Below are 16704 nucleotides of genomic sequence, written 5' to 3' on the forward strand. Positions count from 1 at the left end.
GCCGCGCCGGTCGCGCCATGGCCATCGCGCACATCGCCACCGAGTACGTCTTCTCCGACTTCCTGCTGAAGGAGCCGCCCGAGACGCGCTACAAGGGGCTGCGGCTGGAGCTGGCGCTGGACAAGATCGTCACCTGCATCGCCGTGGGGCTGCCGCTGCTCCTCATCTCCCTGGCCTTCGCCCAGGAGGTCTCCATCGGTAACCGGCGCCTCCCGCCGAGACCCGGGCGCCGGCGGCAGGCGGGGGGCGGCGGGGCCCGGCGCGGCGCAGGAGGAGGAGGAGGAGGAGGAGGAAGAGGAAGGCGGTCTGGGGCGCCGGGCCGTCCCCGGGGCGCTGGGGTCCCCCGCGGTGGCCCTGGGGACGCGGTGCGGCGTGCGGTTTGTGTGCGCCCCGGCGAGCCGGGCAGCCCCGGCACCTGGCCGGGGTTTGGTGGTGCTGGGGGGGCCGTGGGAGCGGGGACGTGGTGGTGCTGAAGGGGCATCTCGACCCCCGGCCCAGGGGTGGGTTTTGTGGTGGACGCGGGATCCCGACCTCCCTCGGCCGCGGTGTCCCGCGCCCCGGAGGTGGACATCCCTGCACGCTCCAGGCATCGAGGTGACCCGCGCAGGGCTCATTCGAACATGCCTTTGGATGCCCACCTGCTGCCTCTCCTAAATTTGTGGGGAGGATTAACCCTGCCTGGTGTTTCAGCCCACCCAAGGGTGGGAGCCTCCTGCCCTTCCAATGAAGACTCAGTAGCCGAAGCCCTCGCAGGGCCAGGGMTCGGCACCCCGCTGCCTGCAGGGTGCCCTGGGCCTCAGGCGGAGGCTGTGGTGTGAGTGCATGAGGAGTGGTTTCCACCGCCCTCTCCAAAGCACCCCGTGTCCCTGTGTTGTTGGGACTAGAGCAACAGGTTCCTTTGGGCTATGGGCAGTGCACAGGAGGGAGCGCAGCTCTCCTGGAGCAGACAGTGCCTACTCAGTCTGTTTTATCCAGGTGGCAGGCATCCAGGATTGGCCTTTTCCTCTCTTTCCCCATTCCCTCCTCTTCCTTGGTGAATATCCAAATTGTAGAGGTAATTCGACCTCTTTGGTGCCATTCTCTAACACCTCTGGAGCCAGGCCACCAGCAGCTCAGCTGCTACATCTGTAGGCAACGTTCCCTGCCTTCTCCTTCAGGTGTGGTTTAAAGAAGGTGGCAGCTGCACAGGTCTGTTTGTGTCTCAACGCTGGTCAGCCTTAAGCATAAGCAACATGCTGAGCTGTGCCTTGAGGACTATCCATGTGCAGTGCTGCAGTTCCCAATGCCTGGAGTACTTTGCAATAAGGTTTCTTTGTCGTTTATGAGCTGTCAGGAGTAGATGCCTGGGAGAAGGATTTTCAGGCTTATGGGTTTGGACTGAGGATATCTCAGTTGTATGTTGAGGCTGGTCACCGGCTCCTCAGATTTGAGCTGCTTTACAACCTTTGCAGGGTAATGCTGCGTATAAGTGGTGCTTTTGCACCTGTGAACACCAAACCGTGGGCTCGAGGCAGTGCGAGTAGTGGGAGCGCTCTGAAAAGTTTTGCCCAGTTCTGCTGCGGGCAGCGGGACCCGAGTCAGCCATGCTGCTGCAGCTGGGTCTTGTAAGACGTGGTCTGCTGGAAGCGTCGCTGCGGGAGTGAGCGTTGAAAGGCTTCTTGGTTGTGGTGTTAAGGGGCAGGCACGCGGGCGTAGCAACTCTGAAACTGTTCCAGTTCAACCTCTGTTGAAGGGATGTGTGACTCAAGGTATGTTTTACATGAGAAAGGCCAAGTTATCTTTTTTTACTGATTATTTTACTGTACTTTTTCCCCATCCCCAAGTTACAGGAGTACTTGTGCAACAGCATAATAACCAATCCTTTCAGTGTCTGAGAAGTGACTGAGGTGACTTGGATTTATAATTCAGAGGCTTGCTTATAAAAATATGTTGCATGTAAGAATTGTTCTGAATTTAAACGGTACTATCTGAATTAAGTTTTCATAGGTGAATAAGCACTGTTGTCTACTTTTGAGACAGAAGTGAGTCATAGAACTTCTCCTGTGCTTTCAGAAATAGTTGGTTTTACTGCATGTACCTGTTTATTGGCATTCAGTGTCTCATACCCAAGATACATGTTTTACACCCGAGCTCCATGTATTATAGTTCTACGTAAAGCTACTCTCAGGAGAGTAGAAATGGGCTGGACTGTGAATTGGTGGTGAATCTGTGCAAAAGTGTCATGAATAGCATTAATCAGATATCAGCCTGCTTAACAGATAAGATGCCCCTGGAGTACTCTGTTTACATCTGGTTACACACCTATTTTGATAAATATAAACAGAGTATTGTTACTTGCAATAATCAAGCAGAGGAATCGAGGACAACCAGGATGGGAATGTCAAGACCAGATCCAAGTCCTGTGGAAGGTCTGTTCAAGCAGAGACTTGCAGAAGTATTTCTGCAGTACAGCTGTGTGCTTTTAGTTTTAGATCTACTACTGATCTGTTCACATTTCTTCCTCTTGAAACAATGAAAAAGAGGGCTTTTATTTTATGGGGCTGCGCAGGTAAACACAGCAGGTTTGCTAGCTAGGGTATGGACCTGACAGTTCTTCTTCCTCTGCTCCCCCTCTGAAAGCTCTGTCAGGGTGGCAGGATCCACCTCAGTCTGAAACAGTGGCTGCATGAATCCTCCTCTTTTGTACAGCTCTGCAGATTTTCTCTCATTTTCCTTCTTCACGTAAAGCTCCAGCTTATAGTTACATTGCAGAGTTTGGTAAAGGGTATCTTAAATGTTTCTTTTTTTTGAATTAGTTAAAAATTTCTCATCTTCAGTAATCAGGCATTTGGTCCTCAGTGTACAGTATATATCTTTCAGTATTAAAATAATTCAGATTGAATCTGAGACTACAATACACCCTTAAAGCAACGATTAAAACAGGCACTAAATCTTGCATGACAGGAATATGCCATGTGTTACTTTTTGCTTGTAATTCTGAGAGCTTGTAAGAAAAAACCTGTTGTTTAAAACTGAGCTCTTCTATTTGAAAAATAGAAGAAGGCCTGTGTGATGCAAGGCCCCAGTGTGAGGTGAAACTACACCACGTGGTTTCTATATAGGAAGTGATACTATATCAGCTGTGTTGCCATTGGACAGCTATCTCCTTTTTCCCACACAGTATTTATTGCTTAGCAGCCAGGCTGCTTAAATGAGTTAACAAAGCTATTTCCATTAAGGCATTTGGGGGGATGGTGAAGGGTTTGGGGGCTGGATGAGCATAATTCTATAAGCAGTAGTGGTATTTGTTTCAGACACTTCCTTATGTAATTGTGCTTTGAAAAAATTCAGGAGTGCTAAACTGAGAGAAAATGCTAGGGTCTATTTTAGGTCTGAAGAAGAGCGACTCAGAATCAGAAGTAGTTGTGAAAGCAATATGTGAGCCACAACATGAAAATATCCCTGCCTCTGGGTACAGAAATTGTATGCGCTTTCCAAAAATGAGCGCTCAGATCCTATTTCTGTTGGGATAATTGCGTTCTTCCCACCTACATTATCTTGGCAGCCRCAGCTGGATGCTGCTATCAGCATCGCTTTCCGTTCCGTTTTGGTATTTTGTTGTAGCAAAGCGTTAGATAATGGCAATTTTCATTCTACATGTGGTTGCTGTTAATTGTGCAAAACAATTAGATATTAACATGTTTACTGAGGCTTAGGAGGTTTTCTGAAGCCTTCAAGTAACTTTTGGTTTTAATACAAGTTTCAGATAACAAATGAGATTCAAATTGCATATTGTAGAGGCTTTTTTTGCCAGAGGCATGGAAAACGCTTCTTGTGCACTTAGACGCTGCCCTGGTGAGTGCTGCAGAAACTCCCTGGGGTCAGCAGGCTCGCAGTGTCTGCCGGGGAGGAATGCAAGATACATTTATTCTYAGTTATATTTTAGAAAACCATGATCAGCCGCAGGTTTGTCAGGATTTTAAGTTTTTTTCTGATATTGTTTAGCTGTGATTGTTTTCTGCCTGCCCTGGGAAGCTTTGCTACTCCACGCGCCGGCAAAAGAGAAGGCTTGAAATCCTGCACCTGTTAGCGCTTTGCTTCTGGTCCTTGTTTTATATATTTTTAAACTGGCAACTTGAAAATGGAAATAAAAATAGGAACACAAGGGTTTGAACAATGTTATATTTCCTTACATTCCGTGTGTTATTTGGGAGTTCTAATAACAGTAACATAAATATGGCTAAATCAGCTACCCATCTCTCTTACAGAAGAAAAAACCCGTAAAATAAAGATGTGGGCACGCTCAGCCTTATTAAAATCAATAGTTTATCTGTGTCATTGTTATATGATTATGTTTCTAATAAGAGTAGCTCTGAGATGTGGTTGATATTCCCGTTTTTAAACTGCTTGTGTATATTATATGAGATGCTTTCTGTGYGTAAACAAGTCAGCTGTAAACGCAGGCACTTCTTGCGGCGGCGCGGCCGTTACAGCAGCAGGGTGCAGGATGCTCGTTTCCAGCTGCGCTGCGCCGCGGCGCAGTTAGGCCTCGCAGCCTGCACCTTTGCGCCGGCGGCCCGAGGGGCGGCTCCCGCAGAGGAGCAGAGGAGACGCCCTGGAAGCAGAAGCCCCTCTGCCCGGAGGCGGTGGCTGAAGTCACGCTCAGTGCTGCTGCCTGGTGTCTGGCCCTACGGCCCTGCGTCACCCCTTGGCTGTACGCAGAGCGGAGGGAGAAGTCTCCGAGCGCCGCCGCCGCCGCCGCCGCGCCTGCCGGGGATGTCTCTGCGCGTGAAGGAGCGGAGGGCTCTGGAGAGCTGGAAGCTCGGGCAAAGCTCTGGTGGTCGAAGCTCGGCTGAGCGGGGGCCTAACGCGTCCGTCGTTGGCGGCTGTCGCGCGGCTGGCGAGGAGGAGAGGCTGCCAGGGACGCAGGCTTCGGCTTTCTTGTCCCGAGCGTCGGACCGGCGGCCGGCCTCGGCTTTTGCCCGGCGCTGGCCCCGTCTGTCGCAGAAAGCGGCTGTGACGGCCCTCCCCGAGCAGGAGCGAGCGCGCGCAGCGAGGGCTGAGCCGCGCGGCCGGAGAAGTGAAAGCAGATGGTCCCGACCTTCCTCCAGGGAAGCAGCTGAAGCCCTGAGCAGACAGAGGGGGCTGGGCAGAGAGAAACTGAAACAAGCTGCTTCATTTCGGTGGAGGATCATTTTCAAATTATTTCTGGGAAGAACATCCATGGCTAGCTTGGGTTGTAGCTGAAAAAAAGCATCAACAACAACATCAGATGTTTGCATCGTTCCCGTAGGAAGGGGATGGGAGATTGTGCACGTGCGCTTAGGCCCAGTGGCTGCTTGTCACCAAATTCTCTCATTTGATTTTCTGTACACAGCAGACTGAAATAGCACRAGACCGTGCCGGGGAGCGGAGTGCGCAAAGTGCATAAACTGTGATTTTCCTTGGGACTGATAAGTGGGGAGAGGAGACGAGGAGGAAGGGGGGTGTTGGAGAAGGGAGAAGAAGGGAATCTCCTGTGACGGAGACCAGCAGTTCTTGCTGCGTTTTCARTTCTAGGCAGTGGTGGTATATGGCTCATACATTGCTAGTCTTAATTAATCCTTTTGTTTTAGCACCCATATTTATTTTATGATACAATGAATGACCTTGGAAACCTTCCCAGGACCCTGAAAGTGTCATGCGTTAAGTAAAGAGACCTAAGAAACTTGGGTGTGATCATCATGAATGTGCATTTGCTTGTCAGTTGTGGCAGGAGGGCTGGTTAGAAAGCGCCTGGCCACAGACCAACCCACAGCAGCCAGATCAAATCTATAGAACAGCCGTTCAAATCTGTAGAAAGGAAAAATCAAATATGGGACTAAATTGTGACAAATATACCAAGAAATAGTCYTAACTTTTGGACTGGGCTTCTTTCCTCTGCTGCTACTCCCTCACCGGCCCTCCCCAGTGATAAGCAYCTGTCCTCACGTTCACGAGTCAGTGGCGAGGCCTTTGGGAGATCCTATCTTGTGACTTCCGTAAAGCTGGGGGCTAAGGTTAAATTGGATACAATTAGGCCAAAGACTGTTACTAAGGGAGCTGCTGGCTGAGAGCTTGAAAAATGTTTCCARGTGCTGCTGAAGCACTCTGTACGCTAATGGTGGAGATTTGCCCATCTTGCATTTAGTTCAAGAGGGTGATCTAGGAACTGGAGCATCGATGCCAGGCCTGGGCCGACAGGCACGTGAGCAGCACCTGGCTAGAGCTGTGGTTTTCAGTCTCTTTCAAACTGTGACCTCCTCAGCATCTTCCTTTGGAGGTGCAGACCGCTGAAAAGCACCCCTATGTTCCCAGATACAGACTTTGCTTCCCCTTCCACTTAATCCCCCTCACAGGCCTCTTCAGAAGCAAGCTGTGGGCCTGGGGTTCAGAGAAACACTGCAGAACAAGCTAATGTCGCTGTGGATGTTCCAACTATTTACTGATCTTTTTTTCTTCCTTTTGCTTTTTCCTCCTTTATAAACTGTAAAATCAAAGCTCTGGAATGAAGTGCACTGTTCATCTACTGCAGAACTGGCCAGTTACTTGCTTTATCATGGGGTAACAGGAGGAGAACCTTTCGATTTTCCCATTATAGCTATTAAAATCATTACAAGAGCATGTAAGCGTTGACTTTTTTGATGAAAGTGTTACAGAGTGATGTTCCTGTTCAGAGAACAGGAGCGGGAGTTGCGCTGCTCTTTGCCATGTGAAGAGTGTTCAGTGAATAGCAAAAGTTACCGTCATCAGAACAGGCCTGTCCAGGCAGCTAGGACAAACTCTTAAAAACATTTACTTAAATGTCAAAGGATAAATTGTCTTTGGGTGAATGCTTTCAGCTGTTGGTGAGGARATTTTTTTGTTTTAATCTCCTTGGTGGGAGTTTAAGTCACAGAGAAATACAAATTTGTTTGTTTTTTTCCCATGATTCAAAAAAATCTATCATTTTATATGCACTCTTGATGAATACCTAGTTTTCCCATTGCATGGTTTTGAGACCTCTCTGAGCAATAACTGACATCCCTATGGAAAGGGAAAAATACTTGATAGCTCCTCTCACTCTCTGTCCTTAAATATTGCATTAGCTTTACATTCTGCTGCTATTCCATTGCCAAAGTAAATCTCAATGAACAGGTTTTTTTTGCTTGTGCACCCATTTGTTTTTCTCCATATTTCCTTTCTTATACTTAATGTCTGTTCTGTTTTACCCAATGCGCTACTTTGGTCCATAAGAAGCATCTATAAATGTAATAAAATCATTTCTTCTGGTCTGTTCTCAGCGCACATGTGTGTACACACACACACACACACACACACACACAGTTGATAATTTTCTTTGGCATGCATCAGGACATCTTTTTCATGTATTTTCATAGGTTTTAATGTTGATGTGGGGCATGTGCTTTGTATAGTGCATGGCAGTCTGTACATTGTGTATGTGTGGCTTGGTTTTCTTGTTTGTGGGTTTTTCTTTAGTGGCTGATAAAGTGGGTAATTCTTGCTAGATAAAATCAAGTATTTGGGTATTGTGGCTAGTTCATTTTGCCTAGTGTAAAATTATAGAAGTAATTAATGGCTAGATTTTCATCCAAGCCTATGCAAATCTTTTTTCCAGTGATTGCAGTGTATTAGAAAGCAAATAATTATTTACTGAAGGTTTAATCCTGTCAAATACAAACCTCCAGATCCTGGCTCAGTAGTAGTTCAGCTTATGATTAACATCAGTTCTTGGAATACTCTGTGTTAGCTGCAGTGCTTTAATTAGGTGCCTAAGCAGGGAGAGAGGTGTCACCCTCGGGGAGGAGACCTGCCCTGCGTGCTGGGCTTCAGCCCTCTGTTAAGGAGCAGCCCGGGGCTCCCGTCAGTGCCGGCGCAGGCTGCGCTGCAGCCAGCGGAGGCCGGGCCTCTGCTCACCGCCCCTTCCACACCGGCACAGCAGTCCGATACCAGCCTGGGACCGTCTCCTTCAGACCTGAGCTTTTCCTTGGGATTCTAGGAGGGCAGAAAGTTTCCTTTTCAGAAAGCATCTGCAGGTGCAGTAGGGTGGGAATCTCGGAAGTGACTCGGATCCTGCTCTTTGAGCATCTACAGCAAAATTTCCACCCCCATTTGTGAAAGAGGAGCCAGGACGGGCTTACTGCTTGCACTTTTAACTCTTAAGAAGTCCTAGCAGTGACTGGGACATCTTCTCTCAAACACCTAGTGATCAAACCATCGCAAATGAGCTTGCAGGACTTGGACAAAGTGGCTGAAAAGGTGCTACCTGAGCACAGAGGTGAGACCTCCACCTGTAGGCAGGCTCATGCTGGTTTTTAAAGTGCTGCAGAGGACCTGCAGAGTAACCGAGTGCAACATGAAAGGACTCTCCTATCACAGGTGCTGAGAAAATCAGTACTAGAGGATGATTAAAAAAAAGATACATTGCCAAGCGTAATCGTAAAATCGGCCAAAGCAACCACTTAATGAATGCAGTCATTTATTATTCTTCATCCTTCTCACTGTGTATTGTATCTCCCTGTCATCATTATGAGCTTGGCTGCTGGGATCTTTTTGCCGTTCTGTTACTTGTGGGAGCAAAGGACTGGGAAAGGCTTCACATCGCCAAGTCAGGAAGGCCATTTCTTTGATAGCAGAGGACTATTAACCTTCCATAAACTAGCTCTGCATGTGTGTATCTATGTGTGCACATATATATTTACATATATATCTATGTACCTAGTGATTCCATGACAGCAATTTGGCTCTTTGCCTAAGTTCTGCTTCAGTAAAAATTACAGCTTTTCTTCTTTTTTTCCCCACTTCCTCCAGAATATCCAAATGTAGACTAAATTGTCTATATAGGTTTATTGATATTACTCCTTCAGAAGGTAGAGAGAAAAAAAAAGGTGGAAAATTGGGACCATTTTCAGTTGCATTTAACTGTATTCTCTAGATTTTGCACAAAAACATCCTCTCCATTTAAGTCCTCACATACCACTGTTAGTTCAAAGTTGTGATTTGCATTAGCAAGTATTTACAACCAGTACTGCAGTAAATTAATTAAAAAGCAGTGTAAGATCGAGAGTGTCCCCAGCTTCCAGTGATGTCTATGTCTCTCTGCTTGGCTCCCAAGTCAAGTTCCCAGAAGTTCCTGAAGTCCCTGCTGAAACCCTCTGAAAATGAAGAGCAGGCTCACTGCTCTGTTGCACCACCAGGATTGCTATAACTAGTCTGGTATGAAGTTGTGCTTATAATTTTTTGGAGAGGGAGGCTGTCTGGCTTTTTCATTACTAATTTAAACACTTGATCGCTTTCAGTGGTTTCCCACACATGGAGTGAGCACTTTGAATGTACTTCCTTTACAGATGCTGCAGACATATCATCTGTAAAGGATACAGGACAGAGCGTGGTTCTGAACACTCCTCTTGCTTGTCCTCTGAAAGGGTCATTTATTTACTGCTTCGCACGCAGTCTGGTGTCAGTAACAGGAGTTTTGTTAAATAATGAGAGCAGAGCATAAACGGGCCCTATCCAGCAGAGAGGCTCAGATTGGCCACTTACTTTCTGCAGTGTCTTTCTTGAGCTTCCACAGATTTCTTCCACAAATGGAAATTCTCTGGAAAGTAGAAACTCTTGGAGCTTCTCTCTTGGAGAGAGTGAAACTGCTGGTGTTGTGCCAACTTTGTTAAATCACGTGAGCTCTCTTCTGATAAATAGTAACTTGTTTGCCATAAAGGAGGCTTGTGACAATTCAAACCATGTCGTTATGACACTACAGCCTTGGAAATAATTGTAATAGTGACTCATAAGCGAAGGCTTTTATTCATAATACTCCTTGACTATGCTACATTGTAAAATGGCAACAGAAGTTACACTGTTAATGCAGTTAGCCCCTCTTATAAAATAGGTTCTTATTCTCTAAAAGCTAAACCAGAAACTAGGCACAAAAAACAAAGCAATCTGATATGAAATATTTATTATTGTAAAGCACACATCATCTAGCGCTAACTTTGATGATGAATGTATTAAGGAAAAAATAGCAAATAATCACCCCTCTAGCTCTTTTGATGTTTGTATTTTCAAGGCTTTTTTTAAAGGCATAAGTAAATGCAATAAAATTATCTGGAAATAATTAAATAATGCTGACAAATGATAGACCTGCTCATAGTGAATCTTAGTTACTGTGCAATTAACTGTTCTTCCCTCCAGCAAGCTCTATGCGAGTACGGTCTTTCCAGCAGGGATGCAGAGCACTTTCTGGGTGGGAGGTGTAGGAGGTTGTGCTTGGAAGAGCCATCTCCACTTTGAACAGTTGTTTGATGAAGCAGCTATCCTGTTTCAGGACCTAGGGAAGCCTACTAGAAACTCTTTTTCTTCAATATCAAAGCTTCAAAAGGGAAAGCAAAAACCTTGGTCCTGTTTTATTAGCCCTCATCTAAAGAGCCACTGATAACCACATCAAATAATACCACTCTTCATCATTGAGATATGCTGTGGGAAGACTTAATTGGTGACTGTAGCTGGTTAGATCAGGATTTGACCCTAAAGCTGCGGCTGGCTAAATAGCTGCTTTTGCTGCCCTCTCTGCCTTGGTCTTAATTTGAAGTTCTGGAGCATCTGGAGAGGTGTGGGAAGTGACTGGGGGTGGCTGGGGTATGTCTGAGCCCTGGGCACAGCACATCACTGCACTGGTGAAGAGAGGTCCAGGGCCCTTCGGGAGAGCCTAGAGGCCAGTGTTGCTCTGCCAGAAGGAAATCCCTATTTTCACCTGTGTAACTCGTAACTCGTGCATGGTTTCAGAGGCAGAACAAGTGGCAGCACCCTGGGATAAGCTTGTCCTTGTGTTACTGCAAGGACTGCTGGACTGGGGGAATGGTGTTTGCGGTCTTGTTTTGCTAAATGCATAAGCCGTAGGTTACGCATGTGGGAAATACAGCTGTTGATATAAGCATCATGGTAACCGTTTCCTCAGGAAACCAGCCTTACCTGATCATGTTTCATATCTGTTGGTTCTCCTTTGGCCAACCTGAGTCAAATGCAAGGGAGGGAGTCGCATCTTGGAGGTTACATTCCCGAAATACTTACCAAAAAAGGCATGAAAGACAGATGCTTCTAATATCCCTTCTTTGGAGAAAGGTACAATATTGGCTCAACCCTTACCAGACATCAGAGAATCCATGTGGGAATGTAACCCTTTGGATGCAGTTCTGTGGGAACAGAGTGACTGCGCTCTGCAGAACCGCCATGTTTTGTTCTATCACCTAATGTAATAACTTTGGATAATACTAAATCCCAAGCGTGAGCTTTTCTTTCTAAACTTGATTTATCTTTTTTTAATCTTCCAAATATATGATAACTTTTGCTTTGTTTTTCAGGTGCTCAGATAAGCTGCTTTGCACCTAGCTCCTTTTCCTGGCGACAAGCTGCTTATGTGGACTCCTATTGCTGGGCAGCTGTGCAGCAAAAGCAACCGTCCCAGAACAACTTGGAAAACATTCCCCTGTGGCTTCATAAAGTAGGTACAGATCTACCTTGGAAAAATTGGCTGAGTGTGGAAGCCTGCTTTGCCTTACCTTTTCCTTTCCTCCTCTGCTATAATGCCTGGCTGTGAATTGACTTTATTTTTAGAGAAGATGTTTACTTTCCCCTGCTTCCAAACAGGGTAGGATGGAAAGAGATATTTTCTGCTTTTAAATAAAGGATCTGTCATGGTATAATAACAAATATCACAACAGTAATGTTAATGTTGATGTGTTGCCTTGGAGCTGGTGTCTGACCCGACTTTAGCCAGGAGCTATTTTAAAATCATGAAATAAGACAAAAGCCACAGCAGCTGGCTTAATGCCTGTATCAAAATCTTACTTAAGACAGTAAAAGCATAAGATAGCAATAAGATAGTAAGAGCATTTAGTATTTTTATTGCATTACACTTAGCCTATTGTGCTTGGGGAGAATTGGACTCATGGCAGATACATACACTGATGCTGCAGTGATGGGCATTTTGAGACAGATGCACTACATCATTGGTAGCCACGCATTTCACCCCTGTCTTCAGTGTGCTCCTCTGGGCTTCCTCAGACTGTTTCCTGGCAAACTGTGAGTTGGCTTTCTCTGCTGTAGGTAAAAGCAGCATCATAGTGAACGCACAGTAAGGGGCCTGTTTTATGTGTGCTGGGTACTGAGATACTTGAGATGGCTCAAAGCATTTAGCTGAGCTTTGACAGCAGTTGCAAACTCTGACTGGATGCCACGCCAACGCGGGGAGCTCAGTGTAGCCCTGCTCGGGCCATGCTGATACTGAGCTAACAAATGCTGTTRGGGTGCTCTGTGCTGCCTTCCCCAGCCCTCTTATTACTTCAGGACTGCTTGGAGCCATGATGCTCCCAGACCCAAGCTGCAGTTTTGTGCCCCAGCAAATAATCCCAGTGGCAACTAAGAGCAGCAGAGGACCTGGTGCAGAGGTAGCTCAGGTCTGGAACCTGCAGTACCTGTATTTCTGGGCTTTCCCAGCACATTGCATACCTCAGCTTTCATTATCCAGTGAGCTGGTTGTATCTCCACTGAAGGACTATTCGGAGCTGTCTCCCATTCATCTGCTGACTCAGATTGCTAAATAAGAGCTTACTGCTGCCTTCTCCAATTAGCTCTGCACGTCGCCTTGATACAAAGGTATTTTGTTTCATGAATATTAAAGCCAGACTTGTTTTTTAGGCTAAACTCTGTTTTGTTCAATTACTGCTCCAATTCATCTCAGTCAGACTTTCTACAGGCTGGTGGGACATCTTGCAATGGCTTGCATAAGTGGAAACTCCATCTGCAGACCTGGGTGTGCATTAATGCATCRTTCCCCTTTTCTCTTGAGGGAGAGAGTTACTGTTGCCTAATTTCTTTTTGATAAATTTTATTCCATAGTCATCTGTTGATAGTTAATGATTGCAACTATAAGTCTCTTAATTTGCTAGCCATGACAAATAGCTTAAGTAATCATATTTTTATGACACAACCCCCATTAATTTGCTGATCGGTGCTATCTCAGGAATTGATGTGGGGCCCCTATTTCCACACTTCCTCTGTGGTAGCTTAATGGTATCTGATGTTTCCTTTTGAATACCCTGCAGACTGGCTGCAAGAAGTATGTCTGAACAGCTGAGTCAAAATCTGTGACTGAGTCTGGGTGCTTACTGTTAACTTCCTAAATCCATGCTTAGCCACCTACCCTTCCACTGATCTAGTCACATACTGTTTGGAGGCCAGTATTAATAAATATCCTTCTACTTGTTCATCAGCTCTCAGGTTTAACAAGTTTCCAGGTAATAAGCAGTGTTACAGCTCTTAATGCTGGCCTTCAGTGCCCACTACGCTATCTTGAGATATTTGGCTGTTCTTCAAATCTGGGGCCGGCAGCTGCTGGCTGCACCTGCTAGCGGACTATGGTGCAGGCTGATTGCTTTTGCAGGAAAACAGAGCTTTGGTTGTTTCCTGGTGCATGCAGTGTACTGCAGAGTATGTCAAAGCTCATTGCTCTGCAGACCTTGGCTAGATAACAATTTTTAAAACGTGCAGAGCCTTTGTGGGAGCACAGTGATGTTAATGAGGGAAGGGAGCCTTCCCTAGCTCAGATGACAGAAGGCTTTTCCCTGGAGTGCAAGGACAGAGATGCAGGTAAAGGGACCACAGGGATCGTTAAGTCCAGCTTCTCTTGGAGAAACGCTTTAGGTTTTCTTTCTGCATTCTGGGCAGCAGTGCAGTTATTTGCAAAGCATCTCAGGTTCTTTTTAACACTCTGACTCACTTAGCGACTCACTATWTTGGCATGCTGGAAGGCTCCATGAGAAGCGGTTAAGAAGGTATTATATTGTGCTTGGGGGGGATTGAGGTTGTAGGCCCCAATTCCTCATTGAAATGAATGGATTTCCTTGTGGCATGCTCTCTGTGCTCTGTCAGAAGTGCTGTCAAAGGCTGACATCCTAGGATAGTGCTCAAAGCAGGATAGGATGGAAGTAGAACTGTGCAGCTTTTTGTCTCTTGATGAATACACCAACTTGCAGCAACTTGTTCTGCTTTTGTTCTAGGTGTCTAGTTGCTTTGAAGGACTATCAAAACCAGGTCACATTATAAGAAAAACTGAAATCTTCCCATTTTCATCCTATTTCAGAATACAAGTTTGCTCTGGGATTATTAGTTTTTCAGTCACTGACATGTATGCTTCAATTCTGAGGCAATCTCCAAAGCTTGGGCACCTTTACCTGCTGTCAGTCCTGCCTTGGGAGATGTCTCCCAACACAATTTATCAATTTGAAAGCTTGTTTTGGAGTGGAGAAGAGGAGCATGTTGCAATTTTCTGAGTAGCCTGATACTCTAGTGGTCTGTGCACTCCTAGGGGGGTCTCTTTAGGCATTGTTGCTCCTTGGAAAACAGGCTATTTGAAGTTTTTAGTGATCCTGAAATAACTCTTAATATTAAATAGCACTTAACAGAAAGCAAAATGAGTTGTGTGTTCAAATACATGACTCAAGAAATAAGCTGTATTTGCAGATGGATAATAAAGGAGTATCGTATGTACTGCCTATAATCTTAGTTTAAGAAGATTTCTTCCTCCTTGTCAGCTAAAAAGATGTCACAATGCTAATGTGGTTAAGTCCTTTGACAAGACTCATCTTCAGGCCTGTCACTGATGAAACTGAGCCTGGTCAGGAGTCATGCTTTTTCTAATGTCTCTGTTTTCTTCTGGGGGTTTCCATTCAGACTTGAACTACCTCAAGAGGTTACTTGTACCTGTCTGAAGTATCAGAACTGAGATATTAACTTCTAAAGATAGGTTGTAAAGAAAGGCAGGCAATATTGATATGAGATGGAAGAGCTGTGTATTTGCTCCCTCTCTTCTCATTGCTTGCTTCTTGTCTCTAAAGATGAGTGCTCCACCTGACAATTTATTTTGACAAAACTTGGCTTGAATCTTCGCTTAAATGGAAACAAATTGCTTGCCCACTGTGAGTGGCCAGTCCTTGCAGTCTAGTGGAGGAGAAGACTGTACCAGGAAGTCTTTATAATGCGTAGTGCACAGAGAAAATTATACAGATGTGCAAAAGAGAATACAGAGCATCATCTTATTGCCTCTTCACAGAATCACAGAATCGCTGAGGTTGGAAGGGACCTCACGAGATCATCTAGTCCAACCCCCCTGCTCAAGCAGGGTCACCTAGAGTACGTTGCACAGGATTGCATCCAGGTGTGTTTTGAATATCTCCAGAGAAGGAGACTCCACAACCTCGCTGGACAACCTGTTCCAGTGCTCTGTCACCCTCACAGTGAAAAAGTTTTTCCTCATGTTCAGATGGAATTGTCTGTGTTTTAGTTTGTGCCCGTTGCCTTGCATCCTGTCGCTGGGCACCACTGAAGAGTCTGGTCCCATCCTCTTGACACCCTCCCTTCAGATACTTGTACACATTGATAAGATCTCCTCTCAGCCTCTTGATAGCCTCTAGGTATGATGGCAACCAAGCAAGTTGGGGAGGGGGGCGGCGATAGGATATTCAGTTATGACCTCTCCCTAGCCCTCAAACCTGGATTGCTAGAATAGGGGTGCCTATGATCATGAGACTTCTAGGGTTTTTCTAGTTTACTATTAATTGAAGAGAATCAAAGAGGAAGAAGCAAAACTGAGGTAAAGGGAGGGAACAGTTCTTCAGAAGAAGGGGATCAGTACCAGTGTGAAATGAAGGAAAATGGTTCATTTGCACATTTCTGTATGCCTGACTGACAGGAGAAAGATTTCTACATTTTGTAGCACAGCAAGGAAAAGCCAGGCACCATGGCTTAGATCTCTGGAAAATGCAGAGCAAATGTGGTGGGACCTGCTCAGAGCATTGCAATACAAAGAATCGTTCTGAAGTCTGTGTGTATGAAGTGAAACTTACCTTCTTCAAAATCTTCATGCTTTTGTATTAAAACTGAGACTTCCTGTGGGCCTGTGGGTTGTTTTCTGACTTGCTTATCTGTAAATACACATAAAAATTGAGGTTCTTCATTATGTTGTTGGCATAATTATAATCACAATTGTTACTTGATTCTTGTTACTCACTGTTTATCCAATGTTACAGTTGTCTGAGGACTCTTCATCTTTCACCTATAAAGCCCCACCCAGGAGGATTAAGGGCTGTCAGTGCAAAAAAACCTGAATGTAGATGTATTTATAAACCATTCTTTGAGTCTGCAGTATTATAACTGGTTTAGTCACATCATTGTTTTTACTAACTGAAGCTGGAGAAATACAGTCTTTCAAGCTGTATCAAAACAGAAAATAAATAAGAAACAGATGGGATAGGGAAAAGCATGTGTATGGAAATGGTTTGAGATTCAGTTTCAGATCTGGAGCCAGGGTAATATCTCAGCCACATGGCAACCTTTAGAATTATGAGTCATTTATAGCTCACATTTTTGCCCTGAAAACCAATGAAAAGTCTCCCATTGACTCTACCAGGAATATGATTATGTCCAGAGGGAACTTAATAACTTTGCCCCAGGAAACATGTTGTTGTTGTTAGCCTATTTTAGTGGTCAGGGTGGGGAGGAGGGAAGGGGATTCCTGTGCTTAGGCTCTTCTCAATGGGGTATAAAAATTCGGAACTGAGGAAGCTGACATTTCATCATAATCTTATTTTTTATGTGAAATATTCTGATCACAAATGAGTAAAAGACCTCCAGTGCTTCTCTCTTTGTTTAGTA

At 45.4% G+C, this 16704-nt stretch overlaps 1 protein-coding gene across 3 annotated transcripts in view; it reads left to right on the forward strand.

The window, feature by feature from the left end:
* The first annotated feature begins 12 nt into the window (after window positions 1–12).
* PANX1 (pannexin 1) overlaps window positions 13–16704 on the forward strand; it is a 30594-nt gene continuing 13902 nt past the window's right edge. For all 3 annotated transcript variants that reach the window (XM_026071927.1, XM_026071929.1, XM_026071930.1), the window contains exons 1-2: window positions 13–198; window positions 11355–11494. In XM_026071927.1, the coding sequence (XP_025927712.1) occupies window positions 18–198; window positions 11355–11494 (321 nt within the window). In that variant the 5' untranslated portion in view covers window positions 13–17. The remainder of the gene's footprint in view (window positions 199–11354; window positions 11495–16704) is intronic.

This window comes from Apteryx rowi, unplaced genomic scaffold, assembly GCF_003343035.1.
Source record: "Apteryx rowi isolate R43461 unplaced genomic scaffold, aptRow1 scaffold_332, whole genome shotgun sequence".
NCBI lineage: Eukaryota > Metazoa > Chordata > Aves > Apterygiformes > Apterygidae > Apteryx > Apteryx rowi.